This window comes from Topomyia yanbarensis, chromosome 2 (genome assembly GCF_030247195.1).
Source record: "Topomyia yanbarensis strain Yona2022 chromosome 2, ASM3024719v1, whole genome shotgun sequence".
NCBI classification, from domain to species: Eukaryota; Metazoa; Arthropoda; class Insecta; order Diptera; family Culicidae; genus Topomyia; species Topomyia yanbarensis.
Window position 1 is genome coordinate 411,930,512 of NC_080671.1, and position 22,919 is coordinate 411,953,430.

Below are 22,919 nucleotides of genomic sequence, written 5' to 3' on the forward strand. Positions count from 1 at the left end.
TTTGTTTTCGATATGGGGGTGCACTCTGCAAATTCGACAAAAATGGTATGTAACGAAAAGTGGTCCAATTTTAAACGCATATAATTCAGCCATCTCACGATAAATTTTCAAATTTTTTGCACAAATCGCCCCGAAATACTTCTAAGAATAGATTCCAATAGATAAACCCAAAGATTTTTGATATCATAGCATTAAAAAATTAAATAACATACAACCTTGTCAAAATATCGCGCATTAACACACAGAAGATAGCGCTTCCCAAGCCCTGTACGATAGATTGGTGTACCTAGCGCGCTGCGCTACTATGAATGACGTCATCATCGACTATTTAAAGAACGGACTTGGCCAGACACGCTCAGTTCCCTGTTGAACGGCTGGCGAAGCATATCACTGCTCTGTGATTTTTACAGCCAGTGTAGCTGAGTTAGAAGTCCGTTATACTGGCTGTGGAGGGACGCTACCCTGTGTCGTCCAACAGGCGACCGCTCCAACTGCTTCCTAAATGCCGCTGTAATATTGCCAGTAAAGTTTTGGTTTAACTAGCACATGTATTTGCTATTTGCGCTTGAAATTAAGTAATATAGTGGTAGTAGATAAGCTTCCCCTTTTGGTTTAAACGCAAGGACAGTTTTTAAAACAGGATTTGATTAATTAGTTTAGCTCATCTAAGCAATTTTATCAATTCTGTAATTTAAAAGGAATTTTACGGAACTTGGTGAATTTGGCCCAACTTGCAACTGGTATAATCAACCTGCACAAAGTGTTGCATAACGCAGGGCTGTTTTTTGGAACCAAATGTGTTATCATTCAGCCCTTCGCTATGCAAAATCACGATATTATGACACAAGGGCTAAGCGCGGCCGTTCCTTTCAATCAGGAAAGGCCGCGTGGAATTTTGGTGAAATGCGCTAATAGTTCTCTTTCGCTCTACCCATCATCATCAGCGTTGACTCATTTTGCATTGTGCGCTTGGGTTCAATGTTTGGGGCGAATGTGTTGGTAGGTAGGGGAACTGGCGGTAAAATGAACACGTTAAGCAAAGTCATTATTTTCTAACTAATAAGTGAATGAGATATTACAATCACCTTATATGTTTCTTGTTAGACATGTTTTGTACATATCTGGTAAAAATACTTCGTCATAAATACATTTATTCAAACATGATTCTTGATTTCTAAACATGTCCAAAAATGAGACATGTTAGCGAGTGAGTAAAATGAACATGTGGCGGTGGTAAAATGAACAGCTTCTGGTGACCTGCAAAATGTCCTTATGTATGCAATGCGCAGCGTTGGAAAGCATTTTCCGATCCATGCTAATCAGAGTTAAAAATATTCAAATTTATTGAATGAAAATTGATCATATTCAGCCGCATTCATTTTCAATATTCAGTGACGCAGCTGAAAACGTCAAACGAACAAACCGCCCATTCATCCGTGCAGATTTTCATTCGGCTCCGATTATTACACGAAGCGACCGTGCAGCAATGAATCAAACGCATCAAAGTAGGCCCTGGCACAATGTAAGCGATGATGATTGTAGTTTCATATGCTTTACCGGCATTTGAAAACATTTTCCTATATAATTAGTGAAATGAATATATTGTACGATATTCAACTGAATGAATAAGATGGATAGTTGAATGAATATTTTTTATATTCACCGCGAGTCGCAACAAGTTCATTTTCAGCCGTCAAAAAAGAGCTTCGATTATTTTTAACTCTGATGCTAATATCCCAACAAATCATGAGCTTTGCATACACAGAGGGCATTTTGCAGAAAAAAAATTGTCACGGAAGAATTGAATTTTCATGACGTAATATTAACCATTTTACAATCCTGTGGCATCGAATCACATCTACAAACTTGGGGTTATCCATGGGTGTTTGAACTTTTAGGATCTGTTTGAGAGCAACTAGAAAGCTTGGTATATACATGAGATGTGATTATATTGTCTAAAATTTGATTTTTCTTCACCGGTCTGGGAGTTTTTTCCCACACACTAAGTACTAAGAAAATAAATATTTTACATTAAGTTGTATAGTCCTACGTCTACAGTTCGTGCAACCCCATAGGGCTGCCCATTGTAGTTTTTCCTATACATTCCATCGCCACTCGTTTGCAATTTGGCAATTAACCCAATTATGGAAATGTGTCTGATAGGGAGAGTGGAGATGCCAACTTGTCATTAACATTTCGCAGTGAGTTTTCATATTTATTTGGGATATCTTTTATACTTTTTGTATGCTTGCTTTACACTGAAAACTTTGGAAATAATCATTGAAGTGTTAATAAGAAGCAATACTCCCAATAGCCGGCTGTTGGGAGTTCAAATAGCTCGTTTCGAATTATTGGAAATTGATCGCTAACGACTTTCGTACATATTGTTAAGATCATATTGTCTATACATTAATATATACCTCTATTATATTCACGCGGCTTTATCCTGTTGTGTAACGCCCCGCGGAGTAATAACTCTTAAAATGCCTAACTTTCATTCTTCAGACCTAATAACTTTCGAGTGTACATACATTTCTTTTTCGATTAGTATGTCTTACAGATACCTAACTTCATTTTCACCGCTGACAAAGCTGCTAGAGTAGGCAAATTACGCAACAGGCGCTAAACTGAAACTCCACCAAGACCATTAGAAGACCATACTACAACCCTGCCAACATTCATAGTTTTCTGAACTTCAACTCAATCGTTTCCCAGCAAATCAAACCATCTGACCATATGTAAAGCCATGTGTTTTATATTTTCGGAATTAACTCACTTCAGTATTTCAGCTAATCACTAATTTTAAATGTTGGTTTGAAGCTATCCATAGCTGAAAGTCGTTTGGTAAGTGTCATCAACAGGGGAAGTCTTCCTGGGGTGTCCACCCGGTTTCAGGTCACGGCAAACATTGAAAACAAGCCGTCTGTCTTTCTAGAAGACGAGAGCAATACCTCGCCGCCAATTTCCCTCTATCACTAATTCTTTTATCAAAAATTCTTGTTCCTTTTTGTAAACCAAGTTGCAATGCATGAATGAACATTTGTTCCCAAAGTTATGAACTAGTTCACGGACAGAAAAACGAATTTGTGATGACATACCGGAAACTGTGGCTAAAGTTCACAAAAAACAAATAGTTCTAAAATTTTGAAAATTCAAAAATAAATTCAACGAAAAATATTAAATATAATTTCATCATTACAAAATTACCCTAGGGTATAATTTCCATCAAATTCGGGCATCTTTTGAGGTTTTGCACGTTCGTTGCATGAATGGTGGTAACAGTGCGCCAGCAACCGTGAAGCTTGTCTGCAACAATTATAATAATATGCTAACGAGTTGTAAAGTACACCAAACAAGCGTGACAAAAGCACAGTCGCCTCCTCCCTCTTTCACACACTCGTGTTTTACTACATACATAACAGCCCACGGAGACAACAATATGACATGTTCTTTTTTTTCCTTCGATAGTGCCGCAGCCACTGCGCGGCTTAAGTGTAGCGCGCGTACCGCGGATTCCAGTCAGGTGCAGGGTGCTATTAATTATTCTGCAATTATTTAGATGAGGGCTAATTTTTCATTTAATGCTATACATACATTCATGGGACAGTTTTTTTTCTGCGATTTAATTTGTCCTAACAGTGTCATGTGACAAATGAACACCTAGAAAGAGGTGTGCAAAAAGGAGACGGGATGCAATGTTTGTTCGTGAGATAAAATTACATCCTGTTGTATATTTTAGTATATGAAATAAAAAATACTCGGTGTAAAAGTTGCTGTATATATTTAATGTCGGAAATTTTAATAAGATTAAGTAATAAGTTAACTGTGTCACGTAAGATGCGACGAAAACAGAAAAAAATCAATTGACTAAATTACTTAAAACTACTTTAATTATTAAAAGATTCCAGATCGACATGGGTACAAAGATTTACAACCAACATTACCAATGTCATATAAACGATTGTAACTTCAAACGGTAGGAGCAGGCATTCAGCCTGGATAATGCAAGAATGACAGCTTTTTATCTAATCTACACTATTTGTGATATTGGCACCTAGTCCCGGTGACAGTTGGGACCGTCAGAAGTCGGCACAGGAGTGTCATTAGATAAAGATACATACATTATTCGCCGTAAGAAGCAGGCCTTCTCCGTGACAACTCTATTAAAACGTACCTACTGCTTGTCCTGTAGCAATAAACTCATTTACTTTTATAACTGCTACCTAGGTATCCATTATATCGCTCCGCTCGCCCGTGGGTTAGACGGGGAATTAATTGACCATCGAGGAGTGTCGAATTGCTACCAGTAGGTTTCCAGAGTAACTGCGATCAATAAAATAAATTGAAATTCGAGTACTTCTCAGGTGGTAGGGCATAGAAGCTATCGGATAGCTTGAGACTATGTGGGCTATGCTGGAGGGGGAGGCCTGAAGGGAAGAGCCCCTATCGGCTACTGCACCATCAGGGTTGATACAATAAATTATTCAAAGTGTCGATACAATTAGTGGCAATAAATCTTGCAAGGGTTTCTCCCAGCACACACTCTAAACGACGACGTTGGCCACCGGACACTTGGATCGCGGTGTATGCGTTTACATGCAAGCTCGAGGTTCGGTAGGTACCGAAGCTTGTTGATCTGGAGGAGGCTGTAACAGCCACGGCGGTCGGTGTTGCTGATGTTGAAGCTGTGTGATCTGAGCCGGCATCAAATGATCGAAAGCGGTATTGAAAGCTCTTCTCGAGCGGTAGACTTGCGATACCTTTGCATAATTCATTATGGAAGCAATCAATCACACGGCGGGGTTCGATCGGGGCGGGAGAAACAACGGGGGGAGCTGGAAATTAAATTCTCCTAATCCTCTCACGTCTGACGTCGGTCGGTCGGTTTGTGTGTAAAGCCGCCAAATTTTCAGTTCTTTTGTTTTCAATACAGATTAAAGGTGGTTAAAATTTTTGATCAACAGGAAATGCCACTTTCGATTCGAGATAAGCAAAAAAAGGTTCTAGTTCTTCCTTTCCTTATATCAAAAAACAAATTTATTATTTTCATTTAGAATGTTAATTATTTTGCAAAGTTGTATATCAAACTCCAACAGATTTTCAATTGCGCTCAAAAATTGATTTTGAAAGTCAATACTCTATATAAAGCCTGACATGGGCATTTAAAAATGGCAGTGCTTCAATATTTTGCTAAATCGGGTTTTAGTATGTATTAATAACTTATATCTCTTTATGGAAATGTTGAAACTGAGCACATACCAAATTAAATTTTCTGCAACTTCTATCGACTGGATTTTTTGTCCTTACGCAGTACGATATCTAATAGGGAGGCACATCCAGCTTATTGCGAAGATGTGGGCTGTTGATATCATGTCAAAAGAAGCGACGTGTCTCCATAATCTATTCACAAAGTAGCAAATATCCGTCGGCGCAAAGCAACAACCTGACGCCAAACCGTTGTACAGAGTGCTTCGGAGCACAATATTTATCTGAATACAGTAACGGCCAATTTCTTCACTGGATGAAAACCGGTTTTCGCCGAACACCAGTTTTCAGATTGCTGGTGACCAATGAGCCGAAAACCGGTTTTCAACGAAAACCGGTTTTTATCCAGGTGAAGGAGTTTTGCCGTAAAATACTTTCTACCTTGATGACAGACAATCCTTTGCAAAATTTAACTTATCCTTCTCCCTTCAATTCCCTAAGAATTATGACTTTGTTGGGCGAAGTTATACGATTATCTGAAGTGGAAAAGATTGTGAAAGTCGCCAAACAGAAGCTTTGCTTAACATTAATATTCTTAGACAAGCGAATGCGACAGTCTCCTACGAGCTCTTCCCGTGTGAGTATCGCTTATACATTCCATTGCGCTACGTTGAGATTGATGGTGTTATCACCAAGTCAAGTCTCACTGTCGAGAATTTACCGAAGTATGGTGTTGTTCGTTTCAAGAATACTATGCTAAAAGGTAGGGTTACCAAGGTGATTTAGAGAAAATTAAGGACATATTAAATCAAATGTAGCACTTAGTATTCGAATACTTTATTAATCCTGTAGCAGTGGTCTATACTTGTAAGTTCTAACAGTGATTTTTTTTGGAAAATACACGTGTTTCAGTGGGGAAAGTTTCGTCATGTAAACAGTTGTGCTAGATGGAAGACGAGAGCAAAAAGATGATTGAGTAATGTGAAAGACATAACGGCAATGAAGAAGAATACACTTAAAATTTTCCCTTCTCTCTTCTAATTTGTGTCGTAAATTGTCATCGGAAACTACAAGTAAGTCGCTTGGGATGATTTTTTTCAAATTTGTACAGTAACAATCGCAATCGTTAATTATCAATTTCGAAAAAATACTATCGACTTCAGTTCTGGAATATGCAAACACTTTGAAACAATAAACATTTTCTCCAGGATTATGTGTGCAAGGACTATACCTGCTTTAATAATATTGTTAACTGCCAAAAATCAACAACTAAACCACTTCAAAACGTCGGTCATTATGAGACTCGAAATTATTTTCCCCATTCTTTATTCAAAACACGGAAATGTTTTATAAATGAAGCAACAAACAGAATTTCGAACTGTTTTGCTAGGGGTGTGATCGTTTCCGTTTCAATTCCACTTTGAAACTCCTATATAAAAACCCACGCTGCTGAATGTACACCAAGGAATTTGACCTGTATAAAAACTAATGCTAGCCAGTGATAAAAGTAAAAACCATTGTTGGTCACTGCTCTAACACTACTTAATCTCCTCACCCATCAAGATTTCTAGCTAACTCCTGCTTTTAAGTAAGCACAAACCCAGTTGAGTCCGCTCGTGCTTTAGAAATATCTAAAGATGAAAACGCATCTCGAAGAACTGAAATATGCAACTTGTGTGCCAATAGGTTCATTACCCTAGGTACTCAAAAAACCGCCAAAAGCATTTTGACATGGGAATTACAAGCCCAACGCACACATAAATTTAAATTATTTTTTTCCCAATGCTAACTAACAAGCAGCACACACGCATGCCGCACCCTGCAGTGTCCTGAACTCAATCCCAACCCATTTTTCAAATCATCGAGTGGCACAACTCGAACCATACCATAGCAGTTTATACTCATTCGTTTCAAATCGCGCGAACTATAAGCTTTGCATACAGCAAAAAAACGAGTGCAAATTCGAACACGGCTAACGGGCGTTTAACTGCTTATTGTACCGTCCGAACATTATGGTCATGATGTTGCTTCTTTGACAGGCGAGCGACGAGTAATTTCAACAGACACGTGGTACTTCTATTTATAACCTCACATAATTAATTGAGTATCTCAGGTGTCATATCCCCCATATTGACGGCTCCGGCTAACCAGCGAGCGATCCGCGTTTGACAAGCAACTGCAATCATTCTGTTGCTGCTACGGCGCCAAAAAGCTGACGATTTTTTCTTCTAAATTCATTATACGTATGTTGCAGTTCATTTGATGACCACGAGCCTACTAACGCTTGCTCGCTCGGTCGAACAGTACGGGCTAATCATGGTGCAGATATTTTCTGCTTTCACAAAATCCATTATTTTCGTTATTTGTACTAATTGTACATTCTACGGGATTAGTAAAAATTTTGAAACGAGGCCCCTGTATTGAAACATAAGAACTATTGTATTTTGCGAATTGATTCTGCGCCTTATGTTAGAAAACCCGTGTCTGCATGCTCCCGGACAAAAGTTTTATCTGGCTACAGTAATAGGTGCTCAGCAAATTCAAAATTATTTTCGGCGATAAATTTGCCCAGAAACTGATCATCTAGCAATATTTTTTGATTGATGGTTTGATTTATGAAGGAGTGGTTTTAAATCATCTAGCAAGGAATTTTCAGCTGCGGACTCAAAACCAAGCTTTTCAATCAAAAATATTATGATAATAATATGGTTTTCGTCCACAAAAATAATAATCGTCTTTACTTCCCGCAATTCCGGAAAAATGAAGAGTATTGGGCAATTATAAGGCGGAATTTAAAGACAACTAGAAAGACGACGGAGGACGCTGCACAAATAGCTCAATTTGGAACAAAATACGCCTGAGGTTGACAGACCGTTTTTGAAGTGAATAATTTTCTTTTTGATTCAGCACAACTTTTTAAAGCCAGTATTTATCAAGCGAAACGTTCACCACAGAATCACGTGAATATTCCAGATAAATCGCACTCACCACATTTCAAAGCCAATTTACAGATGCGCTGCTATAGAATAAAGAATGTGTCCGAATTTTAAGTGAAGTAAACTTCATTTATTTTATGGTGGAGGATCTTTTGGTTGCTGTGAGCCGCGAAGGGTATGCAAGTAATTTTATTGACAGAAAGCACTGGAAGGGAATGACCAATTAAAATGATGATTGAAGTTTCATTCTCTCGGAATAAACCTGATCTGATTTTTTTTGAAATATGTCTAGGTTTGAGACTAAAGTTAAGGACATTAGAGGTAAAATAAAGAACGCTTCCCAAACTTGTCAAAATTGAGGACGTTTGGTAACCCTACTCAAGGGGCAATGTTTATCATCCATTAGACAATTGTCAATCGAATTTTGACGAGATATCCAAGAATATAGCTTTATATACACGAACTCTTTTCGCACAATTGTCGAGTTTAAATTCCATCGCACAATGTGGAGATTGATGGTGTTATCACCGAATTAATTCAAGCAGGTTACAGACGATTGTACTTCATATCATGTGTTGAGAGAAAACGTGTTCACTATTCGTTAGACTAATTTCAAATGATGTTTGTTTCGGGTCTAAAATACCTTGACAAGTCCTCATTGAGAAAATTCGTCTCGCTGTGCGTCTTTTGGACGTATTCAATTACAAATGAGAAATCAGAAAAGAATAGGATTGAGGATGGTACACAAGCTCTGCATCCACCCTTTTCTATTCGAAATCTGTGAAACGTCGGAAAAGATGGAAGCATCTAAAACTTGGAAGTGACAGGTAGCATGAACAGCGTGTCGATTTAAAAAAAAAAACTAAAAAATCAGGGGATTACATAAAATTGATTTTGACTTGGAAAACATAGCATTTACAGGAAATTTGCATTAAAATCAGAAAAATAATCAAACCAATATTTCAACGATTTTTGCAAAGTGGGAATCGGTAAATACACAACTTTTCTGCTGGACGTACACCCCTAACAATTTTTTTCTAGTTAATATGAAAAGTGGGCGTCTCAAATAACTACAATTTCCTCATTAATTGAAGCATCGAATAGGTCCGCCATTATGAATATTTCTGCTGTTCTTTAGTGATTCTATGTGGGTTGACTTGGTATGCACGTTTCATTAAAATTCGTTAATTTGACAATTTGACAGGTCTAAAGCGTTAGTTTGACTGAACCGTCAATTTACATTTACTATATATTTAACCGGAGTGATATCGCACAATTCTGACATAATGATATTGCATTCGGCTCGTTTTTTAAAGATCAATCCTTTTTAATTATTCTGCGCTATCTATATAAGACCACATTACAGTGGCTTTCGCTGTAGCGGCGTATCTGCTTTGTCGCAGCTTTTTAGTTAATGTAACCTACTTCGCGATCTGCGATACTCCAGGAATCAGTTTCTTTTAGGGTTATCACTCTCCCGGTTTGACCCGCAGAGTTCAGGTTGTGAAAAAGATCTCAGGCCCTCCGGGTTTCACATCAAATTCTCCGGGACTGGTGGGACGAGGAATAATTTTATAATAATTTTAAGGAATTTATTAATTTTAAACAAATTATTTCGGTGTTATCGCTGGTTGCTCCTACCGCGGTCAACCGTTGACGAGAGGTGAACAGCTTTGCTCCGAATAGTCCCACTCATTACGCCCCACAAAGGAATGCGGAAGACACCGCACGATCCCACACGATGCCGCTTTCTTTACTGTTTGACTCTCCTTCTCCTGTTAACTGCGGCGAGAACAGTGCTTGTTCGGCCAAATCCGCCACAGCGAGGGTGGCTGGTGCTTTTGAATTCTTTGCGGTTTGACATCCAGCCAAAACAAATGAATTTTTGTAATTCTATTATCAGGGATTCTTGCTCTGACGAGTTTGAAAAATAAAATGAAAATGCTTACACTACGTTCAACTCAGTAGGTAATAAAAAAAAACATTAAAGTAAACTTTAGAAGCCATTATACCGTAAGGGTGTTTTTTTTTTCAAAAACGTTGTTGCGGTGATTAGTATTGCCGAAAAAGTTTTCAACCGATTTCAAAGCTGTTTTTTGTTTTAATTTTTCGCATTTTATTTACCGTGTCCTTGAACGATTCCGTTTTTTCGTCTAAATTTTCAGATCAGTTATGAATTTTTTAATTTTAATTTTAGATGAAAAAAGTGACCTTTTTGTGAAATTCATCCCAGCTCGCAAAAAAATTTACTCAAACCGTTCAAGGAAACCATAAGTTCCTATACTAACGACATTTGTTTTCAATTGAGCTGCTGGACTGAAATCATAATCACGGTATGCCTCTTTAAAACGCTTTCTACAGGAATTGTTACAACTTGTAAATTATTAGTATTTTTCCATGTTCTCAAACTGATTTAACAAATTAGACACTGTACTGCGCAAATCGTATTACAAGTATTCAATAAAAAATATGGCGCATACCTTTACTAAATTGACGATTTTTCCAATTTTTCCGCACCTCAACATATATAGCCCATGTAGGCGAATTCCACCTTATTGGCGCAGTACAACTTTAGCAGCTCCAGCCAGTAATGAAACTTTCTCAACTCTGCTCTGAACTTTGCTGGAACTATGTCAGTCTTAGTGAAATGTGGTATACATTTCTTCAGGAATGCTTGCTCATACAGCTCCAAGTTCATTGTTTTGTTGGCAACGAAAAGCTTAGTTTTAACTCCGCAGTTGCAAATCCCTTGCCGGATCATCAGTTTCCGAGCAAATTTGTTGAACTTTTCTAGACATGAAAGCTACTAAAAATTCACAATTGAGTTTGTTATCGCACATTTCCTTACAAATTGTGATCCATGTATTATGTTTCTAACAACTGTGAACTAAGCGATTAAGCCAGTTGCATTTATTGTTTTCCCAACACTGTCGGATGTTTCTCTAAAAATTTTGATACCACTTCTGCAAAGGACAAGCCTTATAAATCCAACATTATGAGATTCTTTAGAGTTACCGTTTGTAAACTTCTAATGATTATCATTAATTTAATTCGATTGTATACACATATTCTGTCTGAGCATGCAAATCCCTATATCATTTAGCGCTGCGCGTGCTGCCTCAATTGCATCTGCATTAATCACTTTAAACGGTTTCTGCTCTTGACAATTTTCCAGAGTAATACGCAGTATAGTCAATTAAATTTACAACCAAACCAATCTAACCATCAAACGATGAATGAGTTTCAACAATATATAACTATACGTATTCCTACTGTACTCAAATGACATCACCACTATGGTAGATTGCTGCCTTCATGATTTAAATCAATCTTATCTGCGCAACAGAAGAAACGCAGATCAAATAATACCTGCTTCACTCAATAGTTGGCAAAGGTGGTGCGAAAAGCTAATTCCGATCTGAATAATAATTAAACGAACATTTTCGCCACAAGTGCGAAAAGTTATTACCTAAACCGCACCGCTAGCAATATTCAATTTTTCTATCGGAAATAACACCATCTTACAGCATACCAAAAGTTCAAAAATGTAATAATCTGTAAAAGTAAGTAGGTTTATCACGAATAGATAAGAAGAATGAAAATAATTCATTAACTAATTTAGTGAGATTCTAAAACACGCAGGAAACGAAGAAGAGTGTCCTTTTTAGTCACATCTTACTGGACACCGGATTTATTAGTTTGCAGAACACATGCGAAGTACGTGCCCAACTAGAAATAGGATAAACACAATTTCCAATTCTGCACAAAAATAAAATAAATTAATTCTCCGAATATTAGTTAATCAACTACACAAAATCAATAAAATGAATAAACACGAATAAGCATAAATAAAATTAAGAGTATGAATCAAATTAAATAATTTGAGAATGAATAAAATGTTTTGAAAATGAATAAAGCAAATAAAGATTAAAATGCAATGAAATGAAAAATAATAAAATAAAATAAATAAAATAAAATACATAAAATAAATAAAATAATCAATTTAATGGCTCTATATTGTGTCGTCTCGTAAGAAAACAAAATTGCCTAGAAGGATACAGCCGACTTTTATCGAACTTTTTCGGGAAACTAGTCGAAATTAAATAGTTAACAAACTAAAATCTCCGATTCTAGGGTTTCTAGAAAAGTGATCAGTTCAACTGAAGTTGATTGATTTCATTATTATACGAGGAATTGTTTAAACAGATTGAAACGAAGCATGAGAGTTGCATCATTTTTAATTTGAACTTGTGTTCATAAAATGTACATTAAATGACGAAATAATCGTTGCCAATAGATGCTCAATATGTTTAGAATATGATTTGTATTTTGTTTCGATGGCTTTGTTAGAGGGATCCATCTTATCGAACGCTACTGAAAAAAGTCTCATTTGATCAAATTTACCCCGGTGATCAAAGATACCCCGTTTTACGGTAGAATAAAATTTCTTTCAAACTAAATGATACAAATAATATGAATGAATTGAACAAACAAACAAAATAAATAAAAGAAATGAAAGAAATAAAATGAATTATACACCCAAAACTCGGCCGTAATACTTTTTCGGTAATAAGAAAAAATGCTCTAATAGCAAAACGTTTCATATTAAAACAGTCGCAACAAAAAATTACTCAAACGGCTTTACCAACACATTCAAATTTTCTCTGCGTCCCACTCATGTTTCATCAACTCTTATACAATAAAAATTAACGCGTCGAATTGTCTGTAAGTGTGTAGGACTTCGCTTGCCATGGTATTGCGCATCAAGCGAAGCAAACTCAATGTGGATGAAGACAAGTTTCGATTTTCTCTACACGACGCATTCCGTATTCGAAGATCGGCTCACACTCGTTTAGCTTCAAAGCACAGACAGAAAAAACCTACTCGGAATAGTGATGGGGTATTTCGGTGGGTGTTAAATTGAAATTTCTTTTCTATCATGGACGCCAACAGCAAGGTAGTGACTGCACAAATCATGCACAGTCCTTCCCGTCATGTATGGGACGGGAAGTAAGACCTACGGTTTGGATCCACGCATCCGAACCGAGGGTCCGGGTCCAAACACTTGTCTGGATCTAAGCATCAAGTCTGGGCCTGGTACATACCAGAATAGAATAATTAAAATGAAAAATTAACGATTTTCAAAAAGCTATAAAATAATAGAATAAATTAAATTGTGTCAATATAATAATTTGAATGACAAGCATAAAATGAATGATCGAAAAGACTTAGTCGCATTGTCAAAATTAAGAAAGTAAATAAAATGTATTAGCTGAAAAAAATGAATAAAATTCATGAAATGAAAACAGTGCATAAAATAAGTTAAATGAATGATATGAATAAAATGCATTAAATGAATAATCTAATCAGAATAAGTCCAAAAATTGAAACGAATAAAATAGATAAAAAGACAATGACTACGGCGATAGATAACATTGCACACTACGGCGATTGTAAATATTATTTGGGTATTTTTTTGAAAACATATAAAGCTTGAATCAAAAATTTGCTTGAAAATTAAGCTGAATTCGATGCACTCAATGGGTGCATCGAAAAGCATATGATTTTACACTTTCATTCGTGTGATATTACATGTCATTTGTTTTACAGTAATATAGGATTAAAAATACAGTACAATGTATAGATATCCTGTTTAATGAAGCTGTAATTTTCAATCAACGTGTAAAGTTATAATAAAATTCGTTGAAGAAAGCACGAGAAGTTGTGTGTATTTGTGGTGGAACTTAATTTTCCATTTATATTCATGCTCCAAATATGTGCATGGAAATAAATTTAAAATTTCAAAATATTTTTTTCTGTGTAGTATATACGGCCTCTAGCAAAAGCAAGTATCGAACTAACCATTCCTTTCCTTTCCTTCCGCGATCTACGTTCAGGCCTGGCCGGCGCCGGTATTGATCAATAAACACTTTAGGATTATCAGGAGTTGCACATTGAAAGATGTTTCGCTACTCCCAAGCATAATGATCTACTTAATTTCTGTGCTACTTCAGCTAGTTCAGATCGATGACGGAGTAGCAGCCAGGGGTGGTCGCACAAGCTCAAACTCAACAATAAAATGAATGAAATTGATTAAATGAAAATAAAATAATTTGTAAAACTAAATTTAACAAATGAATAAAATATCGTTAATGAATAAGACGAATAAGTTTCAGTTCAGAAATTCCTGAAATGTTTATGAAAACGCTATTCATTGAAGGATTGTTTATCAGCATCTGAAAGAGTGGCTAAACAATCTATGAACCTTCCAGTTCTATTCTGTTCACACCTTTTCATTCTCAATCTTTTTTCTTCGGCATCCTTGAGGTATATCCGGCGTTTCTACTTTATTGAAGGTGTCAAATGAATTATTAAGAAGCGAGAACGACCAATTTGTTTTAAAATTGCAAAATGCCCGTTTGGTCACAGATTTCTAGAGAAATATTATTTAGCGCCAAAGAATCAACGTTTCGAATAATTCATCTTCAGGGTTTGAACATAAATTCGTTTTGATTTTCGCCACCGTCTACCCCTGTTAAAGGCGAGGATCGGTTCGTCCACAATTTCCTCTCAATGTTAAATTTCGCAGTTGGCTTTTACGTCCTAGTTCTAAGCTAGTCATGAAATCAACAATCTCTAAGACAGTAGTAGCAAAAAGGTAAGCTCACGCATCTGTCGAAGTCAAACGAATGAATTGAAAAAAAACTACAAACGCAATTGAAAACCGACATTTGCCTTGATCACTTATCTCAACGTAGTAAAGCGCAATAAAGTTATCTCCCGAACCGGATCGGAGTCTGATAGATGACCACCAAGTCACGACTTGACATTTATTAACCATCACCATACATCACACACACACAACACATAGTGTGGACTTTATTAAATTTCCCGACATGATCGGCGTGAAATAAAGTTGTAGCAATTATTCAATCCACTTTTGCAGTTGAGAACTAACCAGTTGGGTCACCCCGGCCACCAAACTAAGCGCTTCTGGTAAGAGTACGGAAAAAGCGTCTGCAACCCTTAACCGCTCACCCTCCACTAACGCCAACAACCATCAGGGAATAATAATTTACATCTAAACTATTTGTTTGCGATTTTCATTAGAGGCTGTTTGTTTCTTGCACCCCCGCAACCTTCGGGCTGCGGTCGACGAGAACGCATAACGTCGCGTCTCGGGACGTTGATTAACTAATATTCCACTTTATGGTGACATGAATTAAAATTCATCACGAAAGCCAATACACCCGCGTCCCCCTTTACTTCTACCACGTGCCCGTATCTGGTAGGTAATACTGCGGGTTAATTCGTGCGATCACTCTGATTCATTAGAATATAGGACTGTGTTCTACGCGGGAACATTCCATCACCGTACGCTCTGGTCCGTTTTTGTAGGCGATCGTAATAGACTTGGTGGAGACTTTTTAATTTAAACGCGTTACTTGCAGTACGTAGGTATATTTGCATGTAGTCGGTACACAACTGTGCAGTTTTGTGGGAGGACTTAGAGCAATAAAAAATGATTCAGTAAATAATGATAGTATTCAAGTACCCTGGCTTCGTATCGTAATAGAAACGAATTTGAAGTGGGTAATTTTGGGATATGATAGACCATGATGATGAAGTATTCCTAATTATTCAAGCTACCTGCAATAGGTTGTAAGGATAGCTTTATAATAGCTCATATAGTTGACAACCAAGCACAACCATTGTCATCAATAGGTAATTCTATCGCCACCTCACTACAATTTTGTAGTCGGTTTTCTGCATTGCATTAAAGTGATTTCCAGTGTGACAATTACTCTTATGCTGCCCGATCTAAAACGGGCAAGTACAAAACTGAAACCATGCTTTGTATATTCTACTGAATTGCACCTGAATTTCTGCTATACCTTACTTACAAAAACACACATATGATCAACAATACCGCGCAACACTCTATCTAATGTCCATTTCACGCCATTCGATACCTCTGCTCAACTGTTGGTAATTCTATAATACTCCATTTGATTTATTCCCAACGACCGGTCATAAATCTTCTGCAGTTCTAAGGTTCCAGCTCACATGAACACGGTCGCATTCTAACCGAGCGCCAGCTTCTTTCCGCTGAATCAGTATGTAATTGAGCACAACATTACGTTTGCAGTGACAAATTGCCGCTCATAAAAATTAGTATTAAATAATGTTTATTAGTTTTACTGCCGGCTAATCATCGATGCTGATCACCTTTTCGAGAGCCGTGGGTAGTTGATCGATGCAGACGCCTGATGATTTGTTTCCTCGTTCACATGACGATGAGAGTCGATAGAAGTTCATAGATAGTAAATGCTCCTTACAGTAGGCAATTTGTTTTGCCATAAAACCTGCAGTGCTATAAACTAACATCGATTTATCTCTTTTTTGCTGTTTTCCCCTTTTTCAGCTTCGGCATGTACCACGATACGGTGAAGACAGGCTGCGATCATCGAATAGGTCCGATTTTGCACATCATGACGCCAAGTTTCGAAGCGGATACCATGCAAGTTTCGTGGTCCAACTGCAGCCGGCGGGACATTACGCACTTCCTGGAGTAAGTACACTAATTTCGAAGTCATTTGAGAGAATCGCACGCTCTTATAAACTGTACTACTCTGAGCTCTGAACACTATCATTTTTAATATTTTATTTTAATGCCATAAAACATGCTTTTTAACATTCCCTTACAATCCTTCATCTGGATTTAGCGTGCCAGTAGTTTAATATTTTCGTTCAGTAGACTAGAAAAAAAATTGATGTCCAGACAAGAACCCTCGTGTTTACCATCAGCTTGAAAAACAATTTGAATTTTGCTGGAAAACTATGGGTTTAGTTTCTTTTTGCACAAAAATACGTATACGGAATTCGAATCATCAGTAAAACAGTGTCCGTATTCTGAGTCAGAACGAAAGAATACAGTTATGGCACCAATTAGTTAGTACCTTTGATTTAAGTCGCTTTCACCCCAATAAACGACCTTAAGTTCCAGAATTCGAATCAAAACGATATCCCATTTATTCTAACCCAACAGCTTAGGCCTGGGCAAGTGTCTCGAGGATCAACCGAGTCAGCAGGAGTACAGCTACCCGGAGCTACCGCCGGGAGCCATGTACAACGCCGACCTCCAGTGCCGGCTGCAGTTCAACTCGACCGACGAAGAAATGACCGTCTGCTCCAAGCTGGACGAAATCTGCAATCAGCTCTGGTGCCTGGTGGATGATGTCTGCATGACAATGATGCGGCCGGCGGCACCCGGAACAAACTGCGGCAAACGCAAGTGGTGCCAGAACCAGCAGTGCGTCGATGTCGAAGAACTTCCCGCGCCGGTGGACGGTGGTTGGGGCGAATGGAGCTCGTGGAGTGAATGTTCCAGGGAATGTGGTGCAGGAATAGCGAAACAAACGCGGGAGTGTGATCATCCTTCGCCCGCTCACGGTGGATTGTTTTGTATTGGGGAGAGAGCGCGGTACAAGACATGTAACACGCACTCCTGCCCGCCGGAAACGCCATCCTCTAGGGCGCAGCAGTGTTCCGAGCATGACAACGATACCGTAAAGGGGGAAAAATACACGTGGTTGCCGTACTTCGACAAAAGTGAGTAGTTTTTCGTTTCTATTGATTTTGCAATGAGGGTTTATTAATCTTAGATATTGGCTTAATGAAGAGATTTGGCGAGGGTTTGACAAGTGCAAAAATATATAAAGGAATAATTTAATTACCCCGTGGGAGTCGGGTCATTATCTACATTTAGGTACTTTACGACGATTTCGACCTCAGTGCACTAAGCGATTTTCAGACGATAAACCTGCAAAAATATGCTGGAGATTTTTTATTTTCAGTCTTTTTAACCCTGGTGGTTAGATGTTCACAGATGAGGCCTTAACAATTGATCAAATTGAACTTGCTGTTAATCAAGTTGCCGTCATGAGCCAAACTCTAAGCGCCATCAATGTCAATGAAACAATGATTAATTGAGCTTATTATCGGCTAAAATCGTCTTTCTCATCGACATCGTCTAACCTGCTCTGCCTAACATCCTACATAACAGAGAGATATGGAACGTCACGTACAAACTGATGTTATCTACACAGACCTATTTAACGCTTTTGACAAAGTGAATCATGATATAGCAATCGCTATATCATGATTTCACTAGCAATGGAGAGATTTGGAATTAACGGTAGTGTTGCAGTTGCAGATCGAGAAATAATGGTTGTCATTGGAGATTGTCAGGCACCCACATTTACTTCTACGTCGAAAGTACCCCAGGGAAGTCACTTGAAACCGCTGATATTTTTGCTTTACACCAACGACGTCCATCCAGCTCTGAAAACTCCACGCCTGTCCTTCGCAGACGATCTCAAGACGTTTCTTCTCATCCACTCTACTAAAAATTGTAAATGCCTCCTTCGACAGTTTGAAATCTTCGTTGACTTGTGGAACACGAACCGTATGTGTGTAAATCACAAGAAATCCTCGGTAATATCGTTCTCACGAAAAAAAAACCCGGTTTGTTTAACTACCGGATACTAAAATTGAACGCGTTAGTCAAGTGAAGGATCTAGGAGTGATACTAGATTCGCAACATACGTTTAAACAGCACGTCTCCTATACAGCATACCCGAGCAAATACTCATGGGTTCAAATACCATATAGCCCCTTGAAAAGACCTTAAACATGGTCCGTGCCAAAATTCACAACCATCAAGACACCATAAAATGGTCTCAATAACCCATAAATACACCAACATATGGTATTTTATATGGGATCTACCGGACCATGGTGATGGTATTTTCATGGGTTGAACCCATTTCAAACACCCATGCCAAACCCCATGAGCATGGGTGTATTATGGGCTTTTCGTTTGCTCGGGTATCGTATGCATTTTCAGGATAGCCATAAATTTTACGAATAATTATTGTCTCGAATCGCTGTACTGCTCTTTGTCGCAGTCAATCCTGAAATACTGCTGTGAAGTTTGGAGCCCAAACTATAACAACATTGTTCACAGGATTGAGTCCGTGAAATGAAGCTTTTTACGTTTTGCGCATCGTAGGTTGCCGTGGAGAGATCCTGTCCGCCTGCCCAGTAGCCGGTGCCAACTGATTCATTTGGAAATCCTGCTTGTTCGAAAGAATACCCTTTGTTCGTTGATGATGCTTTGTGATGTCATCTGAATTGCCCAGCCATCTTGGAACAAATTAACATAAATGTTGCACCGCGAGCAACGCGTAACAACCGTATGCTCCAATTACTATTTTGACGCACTAATTTTAGTATGCACGGAGCCATTGCTGGCTTATAAGGGATCTTAGACCGGGTCGCATTAGTTTTTGACTTTTACACGGTGGGTTTCTTCATTATTTGTTGTATCGTAGTTGTTTTTTCACTTTATTGTAAATATTTTTACGAAAATTTGTAACGATTTGACTGTTTTGAATAAGTTTAGCATTAAGCCATCATTAGGCATTTGAATTGCCTCTTGGTGTATATATGACAAATACAAATTTACATCTTACATAATACTCCTAGATTGACTAAAATATCTAATTCTGGTCTTAAAAATACATTTTGGGATGTATAAAACATTATTGAATGCTCGAACACTCGATCTGAGCGATTGGTTGTACCCGTAGGCTATCGAGTGGAAAGGCACGAAAAGAAAAGTGCAGTTACGTAGCGGACAACTAGGAACACTGATGCTTAAATCTTGCAACAACATTGAGCAATATATGTTGCCAATCAATAAATCGAATACTAGTAGTCGTTGGAAGATGATTCGTCGAGAAGCCAATATTTGAAGGTCAATTAGTCGGCATCGGCTCTCGTAATCAGGTATACGGTGCAGTTCCCTCCATGGAAGCAGCCTCAAGACGTAGCGAGGAAAGTTTTTCAGGATCATTTCAATTCGAAGCGACAGTTTGCAATGGAATGGAGTCCATACAGGACCTGTATATTCTAAAAAAGCTTCGATCAGAAAAGTGCCTTTCGTGTGTATATATCGTTAAACTGAGACGTGTTACGCCAGATAAATCCCAGTACTGCTAAGGCTTTGGCGGTTGTCAACAATGTATGTTCTGAGAAGCGCATCGTGTTGGTGAATTTTACTCCCACACGGAAAGCATGAAATCAGCTCTGGTGCTAAATCCAATTTCTGTTTTTGAATTAGTTGAATTCAACAAGAAAACCGTCAAATCAACTAACGGCTTAGTTGAAATTAAACTAATATTTTTCTAAAAATCTTTCTTGTTTTTAAAGGAAAATTTTAGCTGGACGAAATCCTGGACACAATACAGCAAAATGAAAACTAAAAATAAAACTCGCAATTTCAACTATGCTCGCAGTTAAATTTAGAAATTAAAACAGTATTTTCAACAAAAACTGTCGAACATACTATTCTGTTTTTTTCTGAGCTGTGCGATATGCTGTGAGCATTCAGCATATGTAAAAAGAATCTTCAGTAAATTTTCGCTCGCGTCAGATTCGATTGAACAAGTACAAAACTTTTATGGTAGTTCTTGTGCAAATATTTTTCTCGAAAAGTTTTGTTAATGAACGATATTTAATTCCGTCATTTCCAGTGAAAAAGGATTGGTAAAACTACAATCAGATAAGTCAGAGCTGTGGCAGCAGGACAGAGTTTGGTAGGTAGTAACAAATTTAAAAGATAAAAAATCGGGTTGTCTGAAAATGCATTAAAAACATGAATTTTAAAAATATTTGGCGGAATTTATTGTATGTGGCAGTGAATTAATACAATTAATTTCCAGGTATCAAGTGGCACTCGTATAAAGTATGCAGTCTGTTAAAACAATTGGTCGTATCTATAGTGGTTTTCTTGGAGAAAATAAGATAGAAGCCTATTCAGTGCCATAATGACATCGAATTGAAAAGTGAAAAGTTTTCTCTAATAATCGGATTAAATGCACATTAGAAAACATTATTACAAGCCGGTTGATGGCTAACAATGTGCATATGTAAGAGTTCCGACCAAGGATTTGAAAGTTTGACTTTATCTTTGGAACAATTCAGCTGTAGTCGTTTTCGTTGTCATGTTAAGTTCAAAACAGCTTTTGTCAATTTATGGAACTTCTACAGAGCCAAATTTCCACAAGGTTCGGCGCTTTTCATTTAAACAATTTCGTTGTCAAGTGGTGCAATCGAAACATTGCATAGTACTCGGTATCATTCTTTACATCATTCGGTCGTAATAGTACACTAAATCTGACTTGACAACGTATTGTTTTTGAGTGAATCGTGCCTTTGCAATCTATATAAATTTACAGATTCATCGGATTATATTTCAGTCAATCCGAGTTTCAGCGAAATTTCCAAAAATCTTCCCAAGGAAAAAAATTGCTGACGGAAAATCTCTGGCACTAAAACGCGACCGTCCAGTATACAACAGCTTACGTCAATTAATTCAGTATACGGAACAAATACAATCTATTAATCTATTAATTAGGCAGTGGTAAGTAGGAATGCGGAATACTGGTATATTTACCAAAAATTTTCACGAGCACTCTTTTAAATTTTTTATTGATTCTTCGAATACTTCTAATACGTTTATTGGAGAACTGCTTGTGTTAAAATTTTCGCATTTTCGTAGTTATGGGCAAACACGAACGGGATTCTAAAAAGCTGTCAAACAAAAAGAGATTATTAATATCGTTTTTACTTGAAGCAAAACTGAGCCAAGTTCTAACCCAAACTGTTGTCAAAATGTATGAACTGAGAGCGGTTGCCCAGTAAAGTTCAGCCGGAAATGAACTGGAATTCTGGCTGGTTCCAGTTCGTCCACGGGCTCCAGTGACACAACCGATTCTAACTAGAATCGGTTGTGTCACTGGAGCCGGAATACGAACTGGAACCAGCCAGAATTCCGGTTCATTTCCGGCTGAGCTTAACTGGGTGGGTTTGCAACCTGACTCAGGTTCGTGGTCAAGCAAAAACGATATAACTTTTGTCGAGAACTACCCGAATAGAAATGCACAACAGTATTACAGCATTTTTTATCGTTACATTCAACGAAAAACAATGATATTCATTACAAATCTGGAAAATCACATTTGTTGTTTCTACATCCAATTTCATTGTAAACCCGATTTTTACATGGAAAAAGGGGGGTCGTTAAGGGAGGTAACAATGAAAAATTGATCTTTTCCCATACATTCTGAAATCAAAAACATCGATTTACATTGTTGTTTCGTTGTAGATTTTAGATGCATGAAGGATTGAATCATAAGTACATTGATGTTACAAGAAAAGTTGTTGTTAACAAATAAAACTGTTGTAAATTCAACGTTTCTACGATCAATTTCGATATTGCTTTCTGTTCGGGTAGTGTCAAAGATGCAAAAGTCTTTAATTTAATAAGGTAAATTCTACTAGGGTGTGGCGATCTTATACCCATTGACACTTTCAATTTGAAAGTGTATCTAGGAAAAAAGATAAACAACAGGAAGTACCCTCTGATGAAGTAGATATGATTTATCGGGTACGGGAGTTTATCACTTTAAATAGCTATAGCTTGGAAGCATTAAGTCCGACATCATCAAATTCTACTTTCCTTGTCATTGTATAGAAAATTCAGTGTTTTCACAAACACTATGAAATGTATCATAAGCTTTCATACTACCATCAAAGCTTTGCCTCGGTATTGTCACACCATAGTAGAAACAAACACAAATATGTAATTTGGATTAGGTAGAGATTGGCTTATTGGCTTTAAATGAATGGCTTGTCTAGTATTAAACCCAT

At 37.6% G+C, this 22,919-nt stretch overlaps 1 protein-coding gene across 1 annotated transcript in view; it reads left to right on the forward strand.

The window, feature by feature from the left end:
* LOC131685074 (A disintegrin and metalloproteinase with thrombospondin motifs 12) overlaps window positions 1-22,919 on the forward strand; it is a 114,267-nt gene that overhangs the window by 62,767 nt on the left and 28,581 nt on the right. Inside the window, exons 10-11 of the mRNA XM_058968494.1 lie at window positions 16,567-16,713; window positions 17,191-17,753. Of these exons, the coding sequence (XP_058824477.1) occupies window positions 16,567-16,713; window positions 17,191-17,753 (710 nt within the window). The remainder of the gene's footprint in view (window positions 1-16,566; window positions 16,714-17,190; window positions 17,754-22,919) is intronic.